Source organism: Xiphias gladius, chromosome 21 (genome assembly GCF_016859285.1).
Source record: "Xiphias gladius isolate SHS-SW01 ecotype Sanya breed wild chromosome 21, ASM1685928v1, whole genome shotgun sequence".
NCBI lineage: Eukaryota > Metazoa > Chordata > Actinopteri > Istiophoriformes > Xiphiidae > Xiphias > Xiphias gladius.
The window spans coordinates 31,654,754-31,673,780 of record NC_053420.1 but is presented as its reverse complement, the minus strand read 5'-3'; the positions used below and the strand labels follow the sequence as shown (position 1 = coordinate 31,673,780).

Sequence of the window (19,027 nt, the reverse complement as noted above, 5' to 3'; positions counted from 1 at the left end):
AGTGAAATCTACCTTTGAAAAATAAGTGCAGTTGTGCTGCTTGGAAATTAGCGTGAGGAATATCAAATATGTTCATGTGCTTGTAGTTGCTTGATAGGGGTATGTGTAGGGAGTGGTTGGCAGATGTGTATGGATGTTATTACTGAATTTTAGAAGAATTAGCCATCATTTTAAATGGGGCTGAAAGATATAGGAGTAGAAGACCAGTGTACAGTTAATACTCCGTATTTTTTTCTCATGTAGCAATGTTAATAAAGGCTTTTTATATTTTTAACTTTACCACAATGAAGCTGCAATTATTCACTGACCCCATTTTTCTTTGCTGTTGGCATTATTACGTCCACCATGGGGGTTATGTTTTCACCCGTGTCTATTTGTTTATTTGTCAGCAGGATTACACAGAAAGTAAAGAACCAATTTGCACAGCACTTTGTGGAGGGATGGAGCATGGGCCAGGGAAGAACCCTTTACATTTTGGGGCAGATCTGGATCATTTACTATAAGCTCCACTGAGAGCCATTTTAGATCATTTTTGTATCAAAAGCCCAGGCTTTGTTTTTCACTTCTGTTGGACCTAAGCAGGACTTTCGCAAACCTGATTTTATTCTTAAATTCAAATTTGAATTAACAAGCCCAAAGGCAAATTCATGGTTTCCGTGACTGCATGGCTACGAGCATCCGCGTGACTTAATTTTTCTTCATCTGCGCAAGTCTATGAGGGTCCGCAGCCTAACACTTGTTCGCAGTATGGACTGTAAGCAATGCAAACGCACCAAATACAGATGCGCCAGAAAAGTAAACTAGACACTTGTTTTGTGCACTGTAAGTGGAGTATGTACTGTATATACTGTACTCCACTGTGCTTGGTCCTATTCCTGTTAAGCAGTTGTACACACTGTTTTCCTTTTCTTAATTTTTCTCATTGTTCAGCCAAATACAACCAACAAAAAAGCTCTTCCTCATGTTCTCTGGAGCTACGCATCACGTTTTTAATCATGCATGTGTGAAATGTGTCTGCATATGCATACCCCCAAATTTGGTATGTACAGGAACACGTGCACAAGGCTTATGAGTCTACAGCCATGCCAGCAGCTCTGTAAGGCTGTACTTAGATGCAGCAGTGCTGATGTTACAGCATGTTACCATGCCCATAATGACAACACTAACTTGCTGTTAGACATGTTTAGCAGGTCATATTTAACATGTTCATCTTCTTAGTCTAGCGTGTTAGCATGCTATCATTTGCTAAGTAGCTCTTAACACAAAGTAAAGCTGAGGATAAATGGGAATGTGTTTAGTTTTGTAGGTGTTTGGTCATAAATGAAAGTACTGGACACATTGAAGGGGAACATGGATGTATGTACCAATTATCCACCCAATAGTTTTTGAGATAATGTATTTCAATCTGGACCACAGTGGTAGAGTGGCCAAGCATTGCCATCCCAACAGCAACTCTGTTAGCATGTCTAAAAACTAAACTAAACTTTTAGAGTCTGTAAATGACTATTTCATGTGTTACATCCATAAAACATCAAGGCCTAGGTGTAAAGGTGATTAAATTAAATATGTTGATTGGTGATATGTGCCCTCCACTAGATCCCCTCTCACACCAACAATATACAAGATAAATATTAAATAAATACAAGGTAATATGCTCATGCTCCCAGAGGATGGACTTTAGATTCAAATGACCCCCCTGGGCTTTCCTCTAGAGCCACCCTCAGGACAAGCATAGTGTGCTGTTTGTTCCTGCCAACATTTGCATATTGTGTATTGTAATGTAACCTATACTGAAAACTAACATGGCTTTGCACTTTCAGTCCGTTAATAAAAGGCCAGTATTGACCCATATATCAGCGTAACCCTAGTTTAGGTTTGTAGCTGTGGTTTTGACACTGCTCCCTGTGTTGGTAAAAGGAAGTGTAGTGACACTCTGTTGCTAGCTGTAGCTGGCCTGCCGATACTGTAGCTGCCAGTCATACCAGTCATACCATTCCAAATCACCAGGCCTGGCCAATCCGGCACTGTCGCCACCTCTGCCATTGCAAGTGGCAGCTCTCACTTTAGCTGCAGCTGCATTCTGTGTGTGTGTGTGTGTGTGTGTGTGTGTGTGTGTGTGTGTGTGTGTGTGTGCGTGTGTCTGTGTGTGTGTGCGTGTGTTAGATTTCCCTCCATGTGTGTGACAAATGAGATTCCTCACGACAGCACTGATGAGACCTGAGGCCAAGTAAGGGATGGAGGGAACTGGACTGACTTTCCAGCAGCTCCCTGGCCTCCAGGACACCACAAAGGCAAATCAGAGTCTAAACTACCAACCCCCCTCCACCCACACCCCAAAACACCAGCTTCCTTTCTCTCAGTGTTTCTCTCTCTCTCTCTCTCTCTCAGCTGTCAGTTAGCAGAGTAGAAAGATGAAGAGACACTGATGAAGAGTGATGAAGAATGAGAAAGGAAGAGAGAGTGAAGGGGATTGCTGCAGTCATTTATGTTCACATCATTACAGGAAACACATGGATATGAATACTGGAGATGATTTACTGGATATGTGTTCACAAACAAACTTCATAGGCCAGAAGCAAAACTTTCTATCCAAACCCTGACATGGGGTAGAGTGGTAGTATTTTCAATAACTTCCGAAAATACACATCCATACAGTCTGTGCAGGTTGTTTGAAAGAGCATCTGTGTGTGTTTATTCTCTTCATCATCTACATAAGAAGAAACAAGCATGGAGGACTGTATATCATTTTCTATTTCTCTTTCTTGTCTCTGTCTATTTTCTATTCTTTAAGTGTAATGCATTTGAAAAACGTGAATAAATCAACCTCTATCAAAATATTTTTAGTCTGAAAGGAAGGCACAAATGAAGGATCTTCATTTAGAATGGAGATGCATTATATAAAAAGCAAAGTTTCTTACTGGAATAATTAATAATCCTCACTTCATCCCCTGTTGCAAAATCCTCTTGGTGGTGGACCTGGTTGAATTGGCAAATAAAAAATGACCCAGTTTTCATTTGCTGTTTGATATTATATTTAAAGGTATTGCCTGAAGTATTACTGAAATGTGGTCACACACACACACAATTCTACATGAGACACTGCTATGTCCAGCCCACCAGTTCAGACTCTATTTGGACAGATACACATGTTTTTGTTCTTTAGGCTTTTAGTTTCAGCACATTCAATTTGAAATAAAATAGTGGATACTAGATTAAAGTGACACGTCCCAGTTTTAATTTGAGCATTAGAACTGGGTAGATAGAACTGGGTGGGAGATATGGCCCTTTTAACACATAGTGCCCCAAGCTTAGGGGCTCAAAAGTAATTACACAGATACAGATGTAGTCACCAAAATCAAATTTAAAATTTAGAGGAAAATCCTTTGCAGTCAGTGACTGCCTGAAGTCTTTGACACACAGACATAAGCAGAGCCTTTGTATCTTCCCTGGTGATGCTCTCCCACAGCTTCACTGTATCCTCCTTCAGCTCTTGTTGTTGTGGGGTCTCTGTGCCTCTAGTCTTGTCTTCACCAAGTGGAATGCAGGTCAATCAGATGAGTATGTTGTTTTCCATAAAAATGTTTTGAAAATTTTACCCGGATTTAAAGAAATTTAGCAACAGACAATGCAAATTAATGCACGTTTCCACTACTGTTATGTGAATATTAGAGTTGGTTTGTTGAGATAAACAGCTGGTGGCACTAATTCTCCAGTTGGGTGCCATTCAAACCCTTGCAGAAGAAGAGGGTGCACCAAGATGATACAATTAATAGAGTGCCAGTCAAACCTCAAATGGTGAAAAAACAATGTAGAAAACATAATGGAAATATGAAATTTATGTTTGTTTCATGTATTAATTTAAGGAATGTAACAGTCTCCTTATTAGTCCACACAAATCTGATGTTTTCATTTATTTTCAGTCTCTTCAGTGGAGAAGAGGCTTCAGTGAACATCACGATCAAATGCTTCATGTACATCATGATTTATTCGCTAACTCTATTTCCATTGCACTTTGTTGCGTTTTCTTTTTTTGATACACCAACTTTTCCACTCCAGCCAAGCACAAACACTTTATTGCAAATTTCAAATTTTTTTCAAATCTACTTAAGCAGAAAAGCAGAATATGACAAGTCAAGAGAATATTTGAATATGTTTATGAAAAAGAGGAGAGAATGTACATTCAGAGCTTATGTTGAATTTAAATGGTTAAATTTAAATAAGCTGTTTTTCACCAAGCTAGACAACACGTTGCTGGTGTGTAAGCAGAAGCCCTGTGCTTGTAGCCGCAACCAGATAAAGAAATCACCAGTCGCCACTGGTTCGAGCCACAACAGAACCACCACCATGTTTGACAGATGAGGTGGAGGCTTCGGGTCATGAGCTGTTCCTTTTTTCTCCACACTTTCCTCTTTCCATCATTTTGACAGACCATCAGTCCATAGAACTGTGTTCCAGAACTCTGCCGGTTTCTATTTGTATGTTTTTGTGAACTGCAGCCCGGCCTTTCTGTTTTTGAGGTTTACCAGGAGTTTGCATCTTGTGGTGAATCCCCTGAGGTTCTGGTCCTAGAGTCTGTTCTTGTTTGTGGACAAGGAAACAAGTCCACCTACACCCTGGAGCACATTCTTAACTTGCTGTGCAGTCATAAAGGGGTTTTTCTATACCACGCAAATAATTTTCTACTAGGTCGTGTGACATTTTATAGTTTTCCTGTACACACCTGCTTTTTTAGAAAATAGTCAACTGCTGATCTTGGCAAACCAGCTACTTTTGATATCTCTGCGATTTTTTTTTTATTAGCCTCATTATTATCTTCTTCACTTGCTTGGTCAACTCTTCAATCTTCATAATGACAACTTTTTTATTTCCCTTCTGTAAAACACTGTAACTTCAAAAAAATCTGAGCATCTATATTGTTTTGTTAGAAATGTCTCAGAAATTGTTGTCTTAAAATTCTTTTTTAAGATGGCATTTTCAAAATGAGGATGAATATGATGGTATAACAAAAGACTAAAAGACTTAGACAAAAAACCTAATTATTTTTGGACCAATTAAGGATAATAAATCCAAATCAAAGTATGAAGTTATAAAAACAGACATGGGTAACAAAACGCCAACTGTCAGTACTTACTTACAAGACTTTACATGAACAAAACAGACAGTGAGCAAAGGAAAAATGACACTGCATAGTTATCTCTACAATGCAACATCTTTAAAACAGCAACAAAAAGTACATGTGCATACAAATAAACAGCAATAACCAGATAGTGTCTCTGCTCCTCAAAACAAACATTCATGCACATACACAGACAAACATAAAAACAAACACATACACACACACACACACACACACACACACACACACACACACACACACACACGAGCGTGCAGTCTATTGACCAGTATTTGTCACTTGCTATATATTTAGCTGGGAGCAAATGAGAGGCTTCAAGTTGGCGGCGCTCAGGCTTTTCTAGCTGCGAGTGTTAGGCCAGCTAGTGTTCACTCGACTTTGTCAATCCCCTGTCAACTTGTAGCTCTGAGACATATCCTATCCAATGCACAAGAGACAGGCCAGCCACCCCCCCCCCCTCGCCTGCTGCCCACTTCCTAATGCAGAGCCACCAGGAAATGGCCGCTTCCACCACCCCTCCACAAACACACACACAAACACACAAACACACCACCCCCATCTCCTGACAAAAGCCTGCTTGGCCTCTCCATCATTCCCCTGACAGCCAAGGAGAAGACAGCTTGGCTGCATCTCTCTTTCTCGCTGCACACACAACATGTGGCCGGTGAAAATATTATAGCCATAAAGCAGAGCTCAAGTTGAAGGCTGCTCATGGTTCACTGTGCATTCACTTCAGTCAAAATTTGATATTGTGGTTTCAAAATTATGATAGAGAGCGAAGATAAAGGAATCATTACATTTTTGGGACGCTCTCTCTAGGCTGATAATAAATCGCACTATGAATATCAATATATCACCTTAACCAGTCCAGATTTATTTCTATTGTAGTTCTCTAAACAAGGGCAATAGCTGTGATCATAATTGGTGAGGAAAAGAAAGACTTTTTAGACAGACAGACAATTTATTTTGTATAGTTGCAGATCATTTTTCAGTCAACTGACAAATTGGTTGATAAATTGCCCAATCAACTCTCCTAAATGTTAATAAAAAACAAAACATACATCTGAGACTCACAATGTGGCTGAGCGCTATGACAGGTTTTATTTGTGTCACGTATGATTGCACATGATAGCATGTTAAGTATGCTCAAATTTTGAAACAATGTTACATTTCCAACTGTTTAATTTAGTTTTATAAAATTGTATTAGAAAAAGATCCAAATATGTGTCCTGTAAACCCTCTGCATAGGAAGGAACACTAGTGGGATCTAGACCCCCAGGTGAGACGTGAGTGCACTAAGACTTGCAGCTGTCACAGCTGCAGCGACTACAAGTTCATCAGCAATACAACAATATTTCCTTTCATACCTGGGGAAGTGGCAACCTAAAGACTTTAGTGATGCCACTGCTCATTCAAACACCTAACCAATTGTATATACTTTGCCGTTTTTGTGGTAGTGATACAAGTGATACAAGTCTCATAGTGTTCTATGAGACTGGTATCTTGTAGGAACCAAAATGAAACAAATCCAGTTTAAACATGACTGTTATTTGTGCTTACCTGAACCAGCACAAAGAATCTTTTCTTCCATCTTTTCCACACATTTTTGCCAATGGCCCAAAGATACCTGTGGGATGAAAAAAAGCACTAATTTAGAGAACTTTTATAGAGATTTCTCAGTGACCTTTATGCAGCTTTTATAAACTGAATCAGGTGTTTTTTCTTCTTCCTGCTTTGCCATGACTGATATGACTGAGGTCTGATGTGCCAGGCTGTGTCTACAGAAAGGATATACAGTATGAAGTGGTAGTGTTGAGGATCTACTGACATCTACTGGTAAGATGCCATTACTGCAACCAGTAACATCTTTTTTTTTTTAAATAACAGTACATCTCATTGTCCTTTTCTTTATTTGTTTTGTTTTTTCTCTAAACTAACAGGACTTTTGAAGCAGGAAAAGTAGAAGTGTAACTAATGACACTAAAAGTGTTGCTTTTCCATTTTAGTGTGCCTTGTAAACCCTTGAGGGAGCATGCCTACACCAAGGTCTTGCAACAGGGACATATAAAGTGGTTTCATAAAGTATTCAGACCTCTTCACTTTTTGTAAACTTTATTGTAATGTAGATTTCATTTTAAATCGATAAAATTGCCTTTTGTGCCCATCAATAACCCATCATAACAAAGTGAAAAGATTTATTAAAAATCAAAAGCTGAAATTTCTTTCTTAAAAAAGTGTTCAGACCCTTCAGGTGCCTCCTGTTCACTTTAATTATCATTGAGCAGTGTCTGTAACCTGACTGCAGTCCACCTTTGGCAAACTGAATTGATTGGACAAAGGTTAGAAAGGCACACAACTGTGTATATAGGGTCCCACAATTCCCACTGTATATAAGGACAAAAACCAAGCAATGAAATTCAAGGAACTCTCTGTAGACCTTTATGATAAAATTGTGGTAAATCATATGATCAGAGCAAGGGTATTAAACCATTTCCTAAGCTCCAAAAGCAAAGCAGCCTCAATAATTATGAAAGGAAGAAGTTTGGAACAATGAGGACTCTTCCTAGAGTTGGCTGTCCAGCCAAACAGAGTAAGCTGGCAAAAAGGGCCCTCGTCTAGTAGGTGACCAAGAACCTAATGTTCACTGTAACAAAACTTCAGAAGTCCTCTGCAGAGATGGGAGAACCTGCCAGAAGGACGACCATCTCAGTTTGCCAGATGGTATGAGAGCATAAGGAAAAAGATTCTCTGTCTGATAAAAAAAAAAAGTGGAACCGTTTGAGCAGAACTCCAAACACTATGTCTGAATACCATCGTCATCATCTGGTTAATACCATCCCTACTGTCCCAATTCCTGTCTCAGCCCTCTCCTGCCACCAGTGCCACTCTGCATCGGCCCACCACATGTCCTCAGACTTTCCTCCCTATCCCAGTCCACCTGCTCACCTGTCTCCTATTCTCAATCACCTGAGCTATCCCACCAACTCACACACCTGTTCCTAGTTTCTTCTTTATTCCAGCCAGCAATTAAATCAGCCATTTCCACCAACTCCTGGCTGGAAGTTCTTCATGTTCGTAGTGGACTTGTGTCTAGCAATCCTGCCAGTTATCTGTTCCTGAGTCTCACAGTGATTCCTGTTATTCTTTGGTCATGTTGCTTGAACCTGCTCGCTGCCTGCCTGTAAGCCTGTAAACAAGTAGAAGCATTAACTTAATGCATTCTGTGGGAAAATGTCAAATGAAGCTATATCTTGTAACACAGAGCAAAAACATAATATCTTATGCCATATCTGGGCTCACAGCAATATGAAGCAATGTTTTTGTGACTAGGGATCACTTTGATATGCACACTATGTTGTCTAGAACAGGGAATACATGTTGGTCTCACAGAGGCTGAAATTAAAATAAAATTAAAGCCCTCCATTTGATCTTGGAAAAAGTTGTTTTTGTTTGGACACTGATTTATACGCTGGGTCTGTTTAGTACATGGAGACAATAGTGCTACAGTAAGATGGAACTCATGAATCATTATGCTGACACATTATCTAATTATGTTTCAGCTAAATCTGTCCCATACAGTATATACTATGCCTGGAACTTGCAGGTATGTAGGTTACTCTAATCCAAAACACAGTGTTGATGGTGCATCATTGTGCATCAGATGGAAAATTCTAAATATTTTTTTTTCAGTGAAATTCAGCACATCATAATTGGTATCTCTGGAAACTGTGAGCTCTAGACTAGACTTTGATGTAAAATACAGGTCACAACTAAAATTTAGAGGAAAGGAATTAAGTATATTAAGAATTAAGTAAAAGACTAACTTTTGAAACCAAACTGAAAAAAAAGAAGTACCATTGGTATAAAATATAAAAGAGGTTTAAGATAACTACAGAGAACTACATAATTAATTTGTTGTCACATTTGTGAGATTTTCCAAAATCTAAATTTACAAGCTCAGAGCCATTCAAAAAAAAAAAAAAAATCATCCCAATGATTTTCTAATTATCTCATTCCGGACTACAGCACAATGCTGCAGTCAGCATACTATATATAGTCTTTCCTTTGTACGAAAGTAAATGTGGTCCCTAAGTCCTACGGCTTGTTATGTTTAGTTTTCTTTTAGATATTGACATGATAGCATGATACAGAAGGAGGTGAATGGGAAGATGGCTTTTATTGTAAAAGAACATCTGAGGGTGAGGACCCCAGTTTGATCTCCCTCTGCTGCTCAAAGCCTAGCTATGGGTCACTCTGAGACTGCTTGCCTCAGTCTGCCTTGGTCTGCCTTTCCCCACAGTCCCTCCCAGAGCTGCTTCTGCCTGTCATCCTATATAAAGCAGCATACATGATGTGACACATTTGGGCCCTGCATGTGTGCTGTGGAGAGAGCTGAACCAGTAACATGGTACACAGAGGCAGTGTTGGCATCTTACAGGGCAACCCAGAAGCCTCCTCCAAAGCTCCAAAAGTAAGCATATGGATGGGAGGGAGGGAGATACAGCTCCTGATAGCTACAGGAAAGAGGAGCAATGCTGTGAAGCAGGAAGTGTAACCAAAAGGCCATAAAATTAAAACCAGTTACTGGTCGTGTGTGTGTGTGTGTGTGTGTGTGTGTGTGTGTGTGTGTGTGTGTGTGTGTGTGTGTGTGTGTGTGTGTTTCAGTGTGTGTATATATATTTGTATGTATGTATATATATAAATATGTGTGTATATGTATGTATGTGTATATATATATATATATATATATATATATATATATATATATATATATATATATATAATATGTATATACGTATATGTGTGTGTGTGTATATATATATATGTGTGTGTGTGTGTGTGTGTGTGTGTGTGTGTGTATATATGTACATGTATGGACATATATGCATAAAGTATTCTCACATCTTGATGATTTCCCTAAGTATGTAATAATAATGAGTGATAGACAGCTCTAAGTACAGGTATGAATGCATATGGACATATAGCCAAATTCTTTTGGCAGTTTACGTCAATGTGTCCTGGGCCACATTGAAGGACCACCTACTCAACTGACGTCCTCTGCGTAAGTGGATGTACATACTCATTCGCAGCTGGCTTTGTCCATGACATCTGAAAATTTCGAAAAGCCCATAGAGATATATAACAAGTTTGTCAAAAATCTTGGGCAATTTGGTTTGCCTGGAACACGCCGAGGAAGAGACCCAGTCTGTATTTTTTTTACTTTTGCTCCTTCTAATTTCCGGCAGACTAGACACTGGAAGTTCATTGCTCTCTCTTGCTGGTTAAAAACAATAACACATTTGGTCTTTGCAAACTGAATTGATGTATTTGGTTATTTGCATATAGAGCGGGGAGGTGAGATCCGTTCACAAGTGGTCACTCGAGACACACAGAGATGCATTCCAATGCCAGAGCTGTCCGCTTGTTAATGCCAGGTATGAACAGGGCGTTAGATCCTTCTCAAGGCAAACTTAATGAACTGATCCTGCGCAGCAGGCAGCTCTTGCCATTAGCGCTCCACAGTAACATTAAAACAATATATGGATTATGATCTTGGTGATACTTGGTGATACAGCTGAACCACCAAAACACTAGAGAATATTCCCTCTTCTTCCAAGTATACCATTCCCACTCATGTGTTGACATTTTTTCTATTCAGCAATTCTCTTTTTTCAGATATTTCAGAATCACACATTCACCCAATCACAATAAGTGACCATGCACCATTGTCATCTAAACTCAGTAGAAGACTCCTACAGAAACCATCTGCAAAATGGCAATTTAACACATCTCTGCTCAAAGATAATGACTTTGACAGTTATATCAGAGGACAGTGGATATCCTCCATGGAAATGAATGACTCTCCAAATATCTCTCCAGCACTTCTTTGGCAAACAGGGGAAGCTGTCTTAAGGAGACACATCATCTCTTCATCTTATAAAAAGAAGAAAGACCAAAGATGGAACTTGAGTTAGGACAAAAACTCAGAGAACTTGAGAATGCTCATGCAACAACTCCTTCAGAAGTTAAGATTAAGTTAATATCATTTTAAACTGAATGAATTTAATAACACAATAGTCAAATTTTTAATACAAAAACTGAGATGTAAAAAATTTGAAGCTTATTTGAACCTGATCCAAAAAGTTAGCGTCGCCAAATCAATTTATGATAAAACTGGCAGAACTCAAATTTACCAAGAAACTTCTCTTAAAAACATACAATACATAATTCTTAACAAAACAGTATACTATCCATCCCAATCTCAAAATGGGAATAAGCTCTTGCTATCAGAACCAATGCTGATTTCTGGATTGAAATCTGTAATAACTTTCTCTGTACCAGAAACACCAATCTGCAACTTAATACAGTATGAAGTATTACATAGAACACATTACAAAAGGGAGAGGCTATTCAAAAGGGGTCTCAGTGAAACAGACACCAACATACACTGTTGACAAAAGACACTGGGCACAGTCCTGGTTGAAATTATTGGCACCCCTGAATTTTAATTTAGAAATTTAGAATATCTTCAGAAATAAAGGCAAAGTCACCAATTTTGTATAATCAGAATATCTAATAAAATGTACAAAGTTGCTGAACAACAGCAACAAAAATCCTTTCATATAGTGAAATAAAAACCACACACTTAAAATGTATGCTCAACAATATTGACACCCTTTTAATGAATTTAAATTCGTTCTCCAAACAAATAAAATAAATAAAAAACAACTACCACTCACTTGTGGTTAATTTTCAGTGCTCACATGACCTGAATTAACCAATGAATTATGGTTTTACTGCATTAAAAGGGGCTGATTGTTTCCAGTTCCTTTTTCACAATGGCGAAGACAAGAAATCTGTCTGAGAGCATCAGAAAGGCTAATATCAAAAAACATAACAATTCAAAGGAACAAGGCAATCGCCAAAGATCTTGAAATCCCTGTTTCAACAGTTCATAATGTTATCAAGAAGTTTCACAGTCATTAAACTGTTGAGACGCTTCCGGGACGTGATGCTAAGAAGAAACTCAGTGAGAGAAATCTGTGAAGGTTGATGTGGATTGTGGAGAAAACACCACGCAAAGCGCTTCAGGCTGACCTGGAGCAGTCTGGAGTAGTGATTTCAGCCCATACCATACAATGCACACTAAACCAGGTAGTGCTGCATAGGTGAAGGCCAAGGAGGACACCACTATTTGAAGAAAGTCACAAAAAGACAAGACTAATGTTTGCAAAAACTTTCAAAGAAGAGCCCCAGTCTTTCTGGGATAATGTTCTATGGACAGATTGGACCAAAGTACATCTCCTTGGGAATGTAGTCTAGTGGTCTGCATGGTGGGGTATTACTATTTTCCTGCTTTTGTCCATTGCCATTTCTCCCTTTTTAAGTCACTTTTTAAAAATTGATTTAATTAATTAATTCAGATATTCTTACTATTGTAAACTACAACTTTTCTTTGAGATTTAGTTATGAGATTTATTGATGCCACACACATATCTGTCTTACATTAGTTGACATAATGCATTTCCTAACCCTAACCCTAACCTTAAGTATCAGAACTAACCTAACCCCCCATGTCCTCACTCCTGAGGTCTAAAACTCAAACTAGTCCTAACATCAATAAAAGGATACACAAAACACAAAATACACACTTGTATCCAAGTCACCCATCTAAACTCACCATCCTATCAACACATACTTTGTCTCATTTAGCTGTACTTATTTTTGTCTTTAAGTAATTTTATTTATCTTTGCTTATCCACTTGCTGTGTAATGTTTATTTCTCATCATAAAGGGGAGAAAAAAGAGAAGAAACACAAAATGAGTGCTACTGATGAAAGAAAAACTACACTCAGCTCCGGCTGTGATTCCCAGGGTCCAGCTTACAACCACCATGCACACTCACATACAGTAGGTGTTCTCAGTAATGGCTACTTTGACTCCAGTGAAACTGTGCAAAGCTATGTTGGGAATTATGTGAGGTTCGTTAACCAAACTTCATGCAATAACAGATCTTTTTCACTGCTGGTGTCTTGACCTGTCAAATGAGATGTAATCATTAACCTTTATTAATGACTGCGTGCCATTTATTTAGGCCAGTTCCAGTCCAGGTGTATTACATGGTGGCTCACTGGGCTGGCTACCCAGAACTCTTAAATGGAACAGAGGCGTCATTAATATTATTAGTTTCACCTGTGCTTTTCCTGCTATGACAGGTCAAACTGTCTTCTGTTAGAAATATCTACTAGAAAGACACTTGAGTAAGTTGTCCAATCAAGTCAGGTGCAATAAAACTAATACAAGTGGAGCTGTACGTGCCACACAGTCCTGACAAGGCATATAATCAGGAAAAGTGAAAAAACCTGTGTGGATGTGTCATGGATGAGAAGGGCCTTTACTGCCTGAAATTCTAATAATTTGAGCATGTACAAGAATGACCATATTAGGATCAGCTTTCATTATCACCACTATTGCCTCACAATTTGAACTGTACACAATTCAAAATTTTATCAAATGGGGTCCATGGTGATATATTGGTCTGCTGTGGGCTCATCACTATAAAATGTTGCAGAAGCCCTACCCTTGCAAAAAAAAGTATATTTAGTAACAACCCACCACAAGAGGGAAGCAAAACATTGTCTTTTGTGCAAAGCACCTTCAGTAACACTCTATTACAGTGCTCATCAATGATAATAAATGTAAAGAGGGAGCAGGGAATAGCAAATTATGTTAAAGGTCTGTATCTGACTTCAAGAACATATACTAGGTATAGGTATCAGCACTCCACAGAACTGAAACACTAGTGTCTGTGGGATTTCTCCTCCTTTGAATAACCTCCTGAACTCAACCAACATGAAGACTATTTTAACTGAAATAAGCCAAGATGGATTTGTGGACTTGTTACTGAAGGAGTGAAAGGTAAAACACCCTCTTTTTAGTTGCTAACCAAAAGGCTACACTTGTATTGCTCAAGGACCCCTACTGTACACCGTTCCCCCCCTTAAAAAAAGCGGAACCTGCTTCAAAAAAAGGAACAATGAGTGTTCTTCAAGGGTTTTTTTGGTGTGTGTACAGAACCATGATGACACAAACAACTATAATTTGTTCAACTGATAACCTGATCAATCAGAATAAGTATCAAATTTCAGAACATTTACGGTCGCCAGCATGCAGAATTTTACTGTCACTTACCCACAATGCTTCATGTTTTGTGGTTTGTCCATGCGAATAGCCAGTTTGATCTTGAGGTCACTGTCTGGACATCCTTTAGACACTGTCATCTTATGGAGCTCAGACTGCTTGGGACTGTTGGGAGTCGGGTGAAGCACAACCTGGGAGTAATAACATGACAATATTGTATGTGAACTATACAAGAAAGACGAAAGTGAAATGCCTTAAATGAAGCAAAATTTGTACCAAGGTAATTTCTTACCCTCCCAAGCTCCTTATCTTCCAGAGCCAAAACTCCTGTGCTCTCAGTGAACAGCTTCACTTTTACAGCAGGTAGCGGCTGGGTGGTGGTGAAGTCGCCCTGGGTACCCCAACTACACACACGCGCACGCCCGCACACACACACACACACACACACACACACACACACACACACACACACACACACACACACACACACACACACACACATACACACAACACAGGAACACAGAGAGCCTGTCTCTGAGGCTGTTGCTTTGTCAATTAGCATGTGACTATCTCCGCTGCCGTTTACAATGGATCCAGTTAAACCAGAACCTGCAGGAGTTTAAAATGCAGCTACATTATGATATGTCATAGCAAAAGCACAGGTGTATCGCTGCATTCCGTTGAAACAAGGTCCTGACTCATTCGGACAGTTAACGGAACTGAGCCATCATTAATATTATTGATTACACCTGCGCTTTACTGCTATGATGAGTCAAAATGTCTGCTATGAAAAAGACCTATTGTCTGACTTCCCTCTACGTTGTGTTGTTGTCACCAAAAGCTGAAATAGCATGCGGACCTATGGAAATCATTTTGGACACTTTTTTGACATTGATTCACAAAAATATTTAAAAAAAAGTAAGAGTACAATTACCATAACCTCAAATACATGGGAGATATATTCATGAAAAAATAATATTTTATCCTAAAACCTGTCTCCTATTCGAAGCAGCAGTTTAACTTTAACATCCTATTATAGGCCACTGTCTGTGCCTTCATCTCCTTTTGCCTTGATTATTGCAGTTCATTATTTACCTGCCCATGGTCTGCAGCAGCAAGGCTTCTACATCACATCTGTAGTAGGTTAAAGTCAAACCTCGGATATGATGACCAGTACTGGTGTTTAAGAGATTTTCTACAGCCACAACGACTGGGTTAGACGAAACTGCACATGCACCTCCATCTAACATCTGCCATTACTAAACCACAGATCTTTTGCAGTGTTTCACATGGGTGACTTGCACAGGAATCTACCAAAGAAAAGTGTTTTACTCATGTAGCCCTCAGGAGAGGAGCTCTGGAGAATAATACTTTCACACCAGTTGTGACTAAAGACAAAATAGTGCAGAGTGTAGCAAAGACAGAGCGCAGGACATCCTCCACATGTCTCAGTCAGTGACTCTGATGAAACAAAAAAAAAAACAACCCAGAGTCTTGACAAAGCTACTCTAAACTATTCCTGACTGCAGACACAGCAGAGGTAAATAGTAGAAATACAATAGGTATGATGAGCAAAGCCTTTCTTTCACTTTCAGTGTAGCTGTGACTCATCTTATGAATCATTCTTCATCTCTATTGTTACAAGTCCACTGTGGTAGTTAAAGACCCAGTCTCCAAATTATGCAAATGTTTACCAGTTCTTTAAACACAAATTTAATTACACCCTGAGTTTCTATTCTTGTGTCAGGCTACATTATAAGTTAAATAAGTTGTTTCAATTGCATATGTGTGATAAGACAGTTGACACAGCACTGGCACTGACATACTCACTGATTGTACTCAAGCTGTGAGGACTTATTTGTAGGCTCAGATCCAATCAAACTTGTGTGTACATTAGCTTTAATTTTGTCAGCTATTTTTAGATTTAGTCTTAGATAAAAAGTGTCCATATTAGTCTTATTTAGCCAACCTCACCTTTTTTATTTTTAGTCGACTAAAACTCTGGACATTTTAGTTTCGTCTTAATCAAAGAAAACCAAACATTTTAGTCTAGTTTTAGTCAAGACCATGAACTAGCATTTTAGTCAAACTTCAACAAACTGCTTTCAAATAAGAGTTCATCCAACTGATTTTAACAATTAAATATGGAAAGATGCAACAACATTAGCAAATCTAATGCAATCTAACTCTTGCAATATGACTCAATCAGAAAGTATCCAGAAAAAAGAAAAACTCTCACAATCAAAAAGAACTTTGTATAAAAGCCCTACAATAAGTCCTACCCTTATAATGTTCAGTTTTGTCAGAACTATGCCGGAAAGGAGTTGACTTTATTCTGTAATTTTGTAGGCCTTAGTGCTAGTGTTGTCCTAGTTTGTGTTACATAGTAAGTGTTTATAATAGGTTGTACAATACCATTTAGATAAATTTGTGACGAAAATATTCAGAACCTCTTTGCACACAAAGCGAGCTAGGTACTAGACAGCGAACTACTGCCCAGCAGATTTTGTTCAAGCCCAAAACAATCTTCTACATTAGTTAGGTCCATAAGTATTTGGACAGTGACAAAATTTTCGTAATCTTGCCTCTGTATACCACCACAGTGGATTTGAAACAAATCCATCAAAATGTGATTGAGGTGTTGACTTTCAGCTTTAATTCAAGGGGTTTAACAAAAATATCACATTAACCGTTTAGGAATTACAGCCATTTTTATACATTGTCCCTCATTTTCAGAGGTTCAAAAGTAATTGGACAAACCAACAATATTATAAATATAGGGATTATTTTTAATATTTGGATGAAGATCCTTTGCAGTCAATGAAGTCTGGAACCAATGGACATCACCAAATGCTGAGTTTCCTCCCCTGAGGTTCTTTTCCAGGCCGCTGCTGGAGCTGCTTTCAGTTGCTGCTTGTTTGTGGGTCTTTCTTTCTGACTTGGCCATTGAAGAATATTCCATTTCTTTGCCTTGAGAATCTCTTGGGTTGCTTTCGCAGTATGTTTTGGGTCATAATCCATCTGTACTGTGAAGTACTGTCCTGTCAGTTATGCAGCATTTGGCTGAATCTGAGCAGATAGTATAGAACTATACAATTCAGAATTCATCCTGCTACTTCTATCAACAGTTACATCGTCAATAAACACCAGTGACCGAGTTCCACTGTCAAATGAAAGATTAAATGGTGATGTCCCTGTCCTTCTCCATACTCTTCTCTTCCCATCATTCTGGTACAAGTTTGGTTTCATCTAGTCAAAGAATCTTGTTCCAGAACTGGATAGGGTTTTTAGAGGGTTTCTTGAAAAGTCTAATCTGGCCTTTCTGTTGAGAGTTACAAGTTGTTTGCACCTTGTGGTAAACCCTTGCCTACATCCTCCAGAATGTTCTTGACCTGGCTTGATGTTGTGATAGGTTTTTCTTCGCCAAGAAAAGAATACTGAGATCATACACTTTAGTTGCCTTCCGTGGTCTTCCAGGCCTTTTGGTGTAGCTGAGCTTGCCAGTGCATTCCTTCTTTTTAAGAATGTACCAAATTTTTAATTTGGCCGCTCCTAAATTTCTGCTCTGTCTGAAAGTTGTGGTTTGTTCTTTCAACCTAATCTGGTTTTTTGTTCAGGCCTAATCTGCAAATGCAAATTTAACACTTGGAATCAACTCCAGACCTTTTATCTGCTTATTTTGTCATGAAATAACAAGGGCACAGGCCAAACTTGGCCACTAAACTTTCAATCAATTGTCCAATTACTTTTGAGCCTCTGAAAATGAGGGACTATGTATAAAAATGACTATAATTCAAAAATGGTTAATATTTTTGTTAAACCCCTTGACATCTGAATGGCTTTGGTTCAAATACTTATGTACCTAACCTTATATGTTGTGCATTTTAATCAGCAGAGGTCTCAAATAGACCACATTTAGCTGTCTCAACATAACAAGCCTTGTTATTTCAGGAACTGACATAAAGCAAACTGTTCTCTGCTGAATATTAGATAAAATCACACACTGTCTTTTCCTGATCATTGTAGATTAATTGGTAATCTTTTCTAATTAGCAGACATAAAGCAGTCTTGTTCAATTATGTGGTCAGTCACATCTGACATGAGCAGACAACCATTTTATTTCACTGTAGCATGCTGTAACTGTGTTACTGTAACTGACCAAAAGGTCCCTGTAATGTTCCTACAGGGACTGATAATAACACATTAACAGTTTATAATAGCCAGCAGTGAACTAGACAAAGTTGCCACAATATTCCTGAAATATTGCAGTTCTCTTAGAGACCTCAGATTGACAAAGAGTACACAGCACTATGTCTGCTGATTATACATGATTACCAACCAGGATGATATTGATCTAATGAGCTTTTTTTTTTAAATATAAGAATATAGCCATAATAGAACTAATGCCTATTCATGTAAATTTAATATTAATATTAATGACTAAATATATGGCCTTGAACACAGCACCAGTGTTGTTGCTGATACTGTATCTAAAATGAGCACATGCTATCAGTAGACACTATGTTTTTTATTTATGTATTTATTTATAGCCAATTTATTTCCTTCAGTTACAAAGTGTATTTCTGCACTGATTCAGAACAGCACATCATTCACAAGAGAGGAACTCTATTCTGGTTCTGAGTCCTGTGTAAAATATGAACCCTTTAATATTGCACAGCTGAGACTGATGCAGATTTTTTCTCTATGCCTCACCCCATAGTTCTGGCCATGAAGAATTTCAAATATCTTGGT

At 38.5% G+C, this 19,027-nt stretch overlaps 1 protein-coding gene across 3 annotated transcripts in view; it reads right to left on the bottom strand.

The window, feature by feature from the left end:
* Positions 1-19,027, bottom strand: part of cadpsa (Ca2+-dependent activator protein for secretion a) — a 215,638-nt gene that overhangs the window by 115,731 nt on the left and 80,880 nt on the right. For all 3 annotated transcript variants that reach the window (XM_040115542.1, XM_040115544.1, XM_040115543.1), the window contains exons 7-9: positions 14,568-14,679; positions 14,327-14,466; positions 6,695-6,761 (exon numbers count right to left, since the gene is read on the bottom strand). In XM_040115542.1, coding sequence (XP_039971476.1) covers positions 6,695-6,761; positions 14,327-14,466; positions 14,568-14,679 — 319 coding nt within the window. The remainder of the gene's footprint in view (positions 1-6,694; positions 6,762-14,326; positions 14,467-14,567; positions 14,680-19,027) is intronic.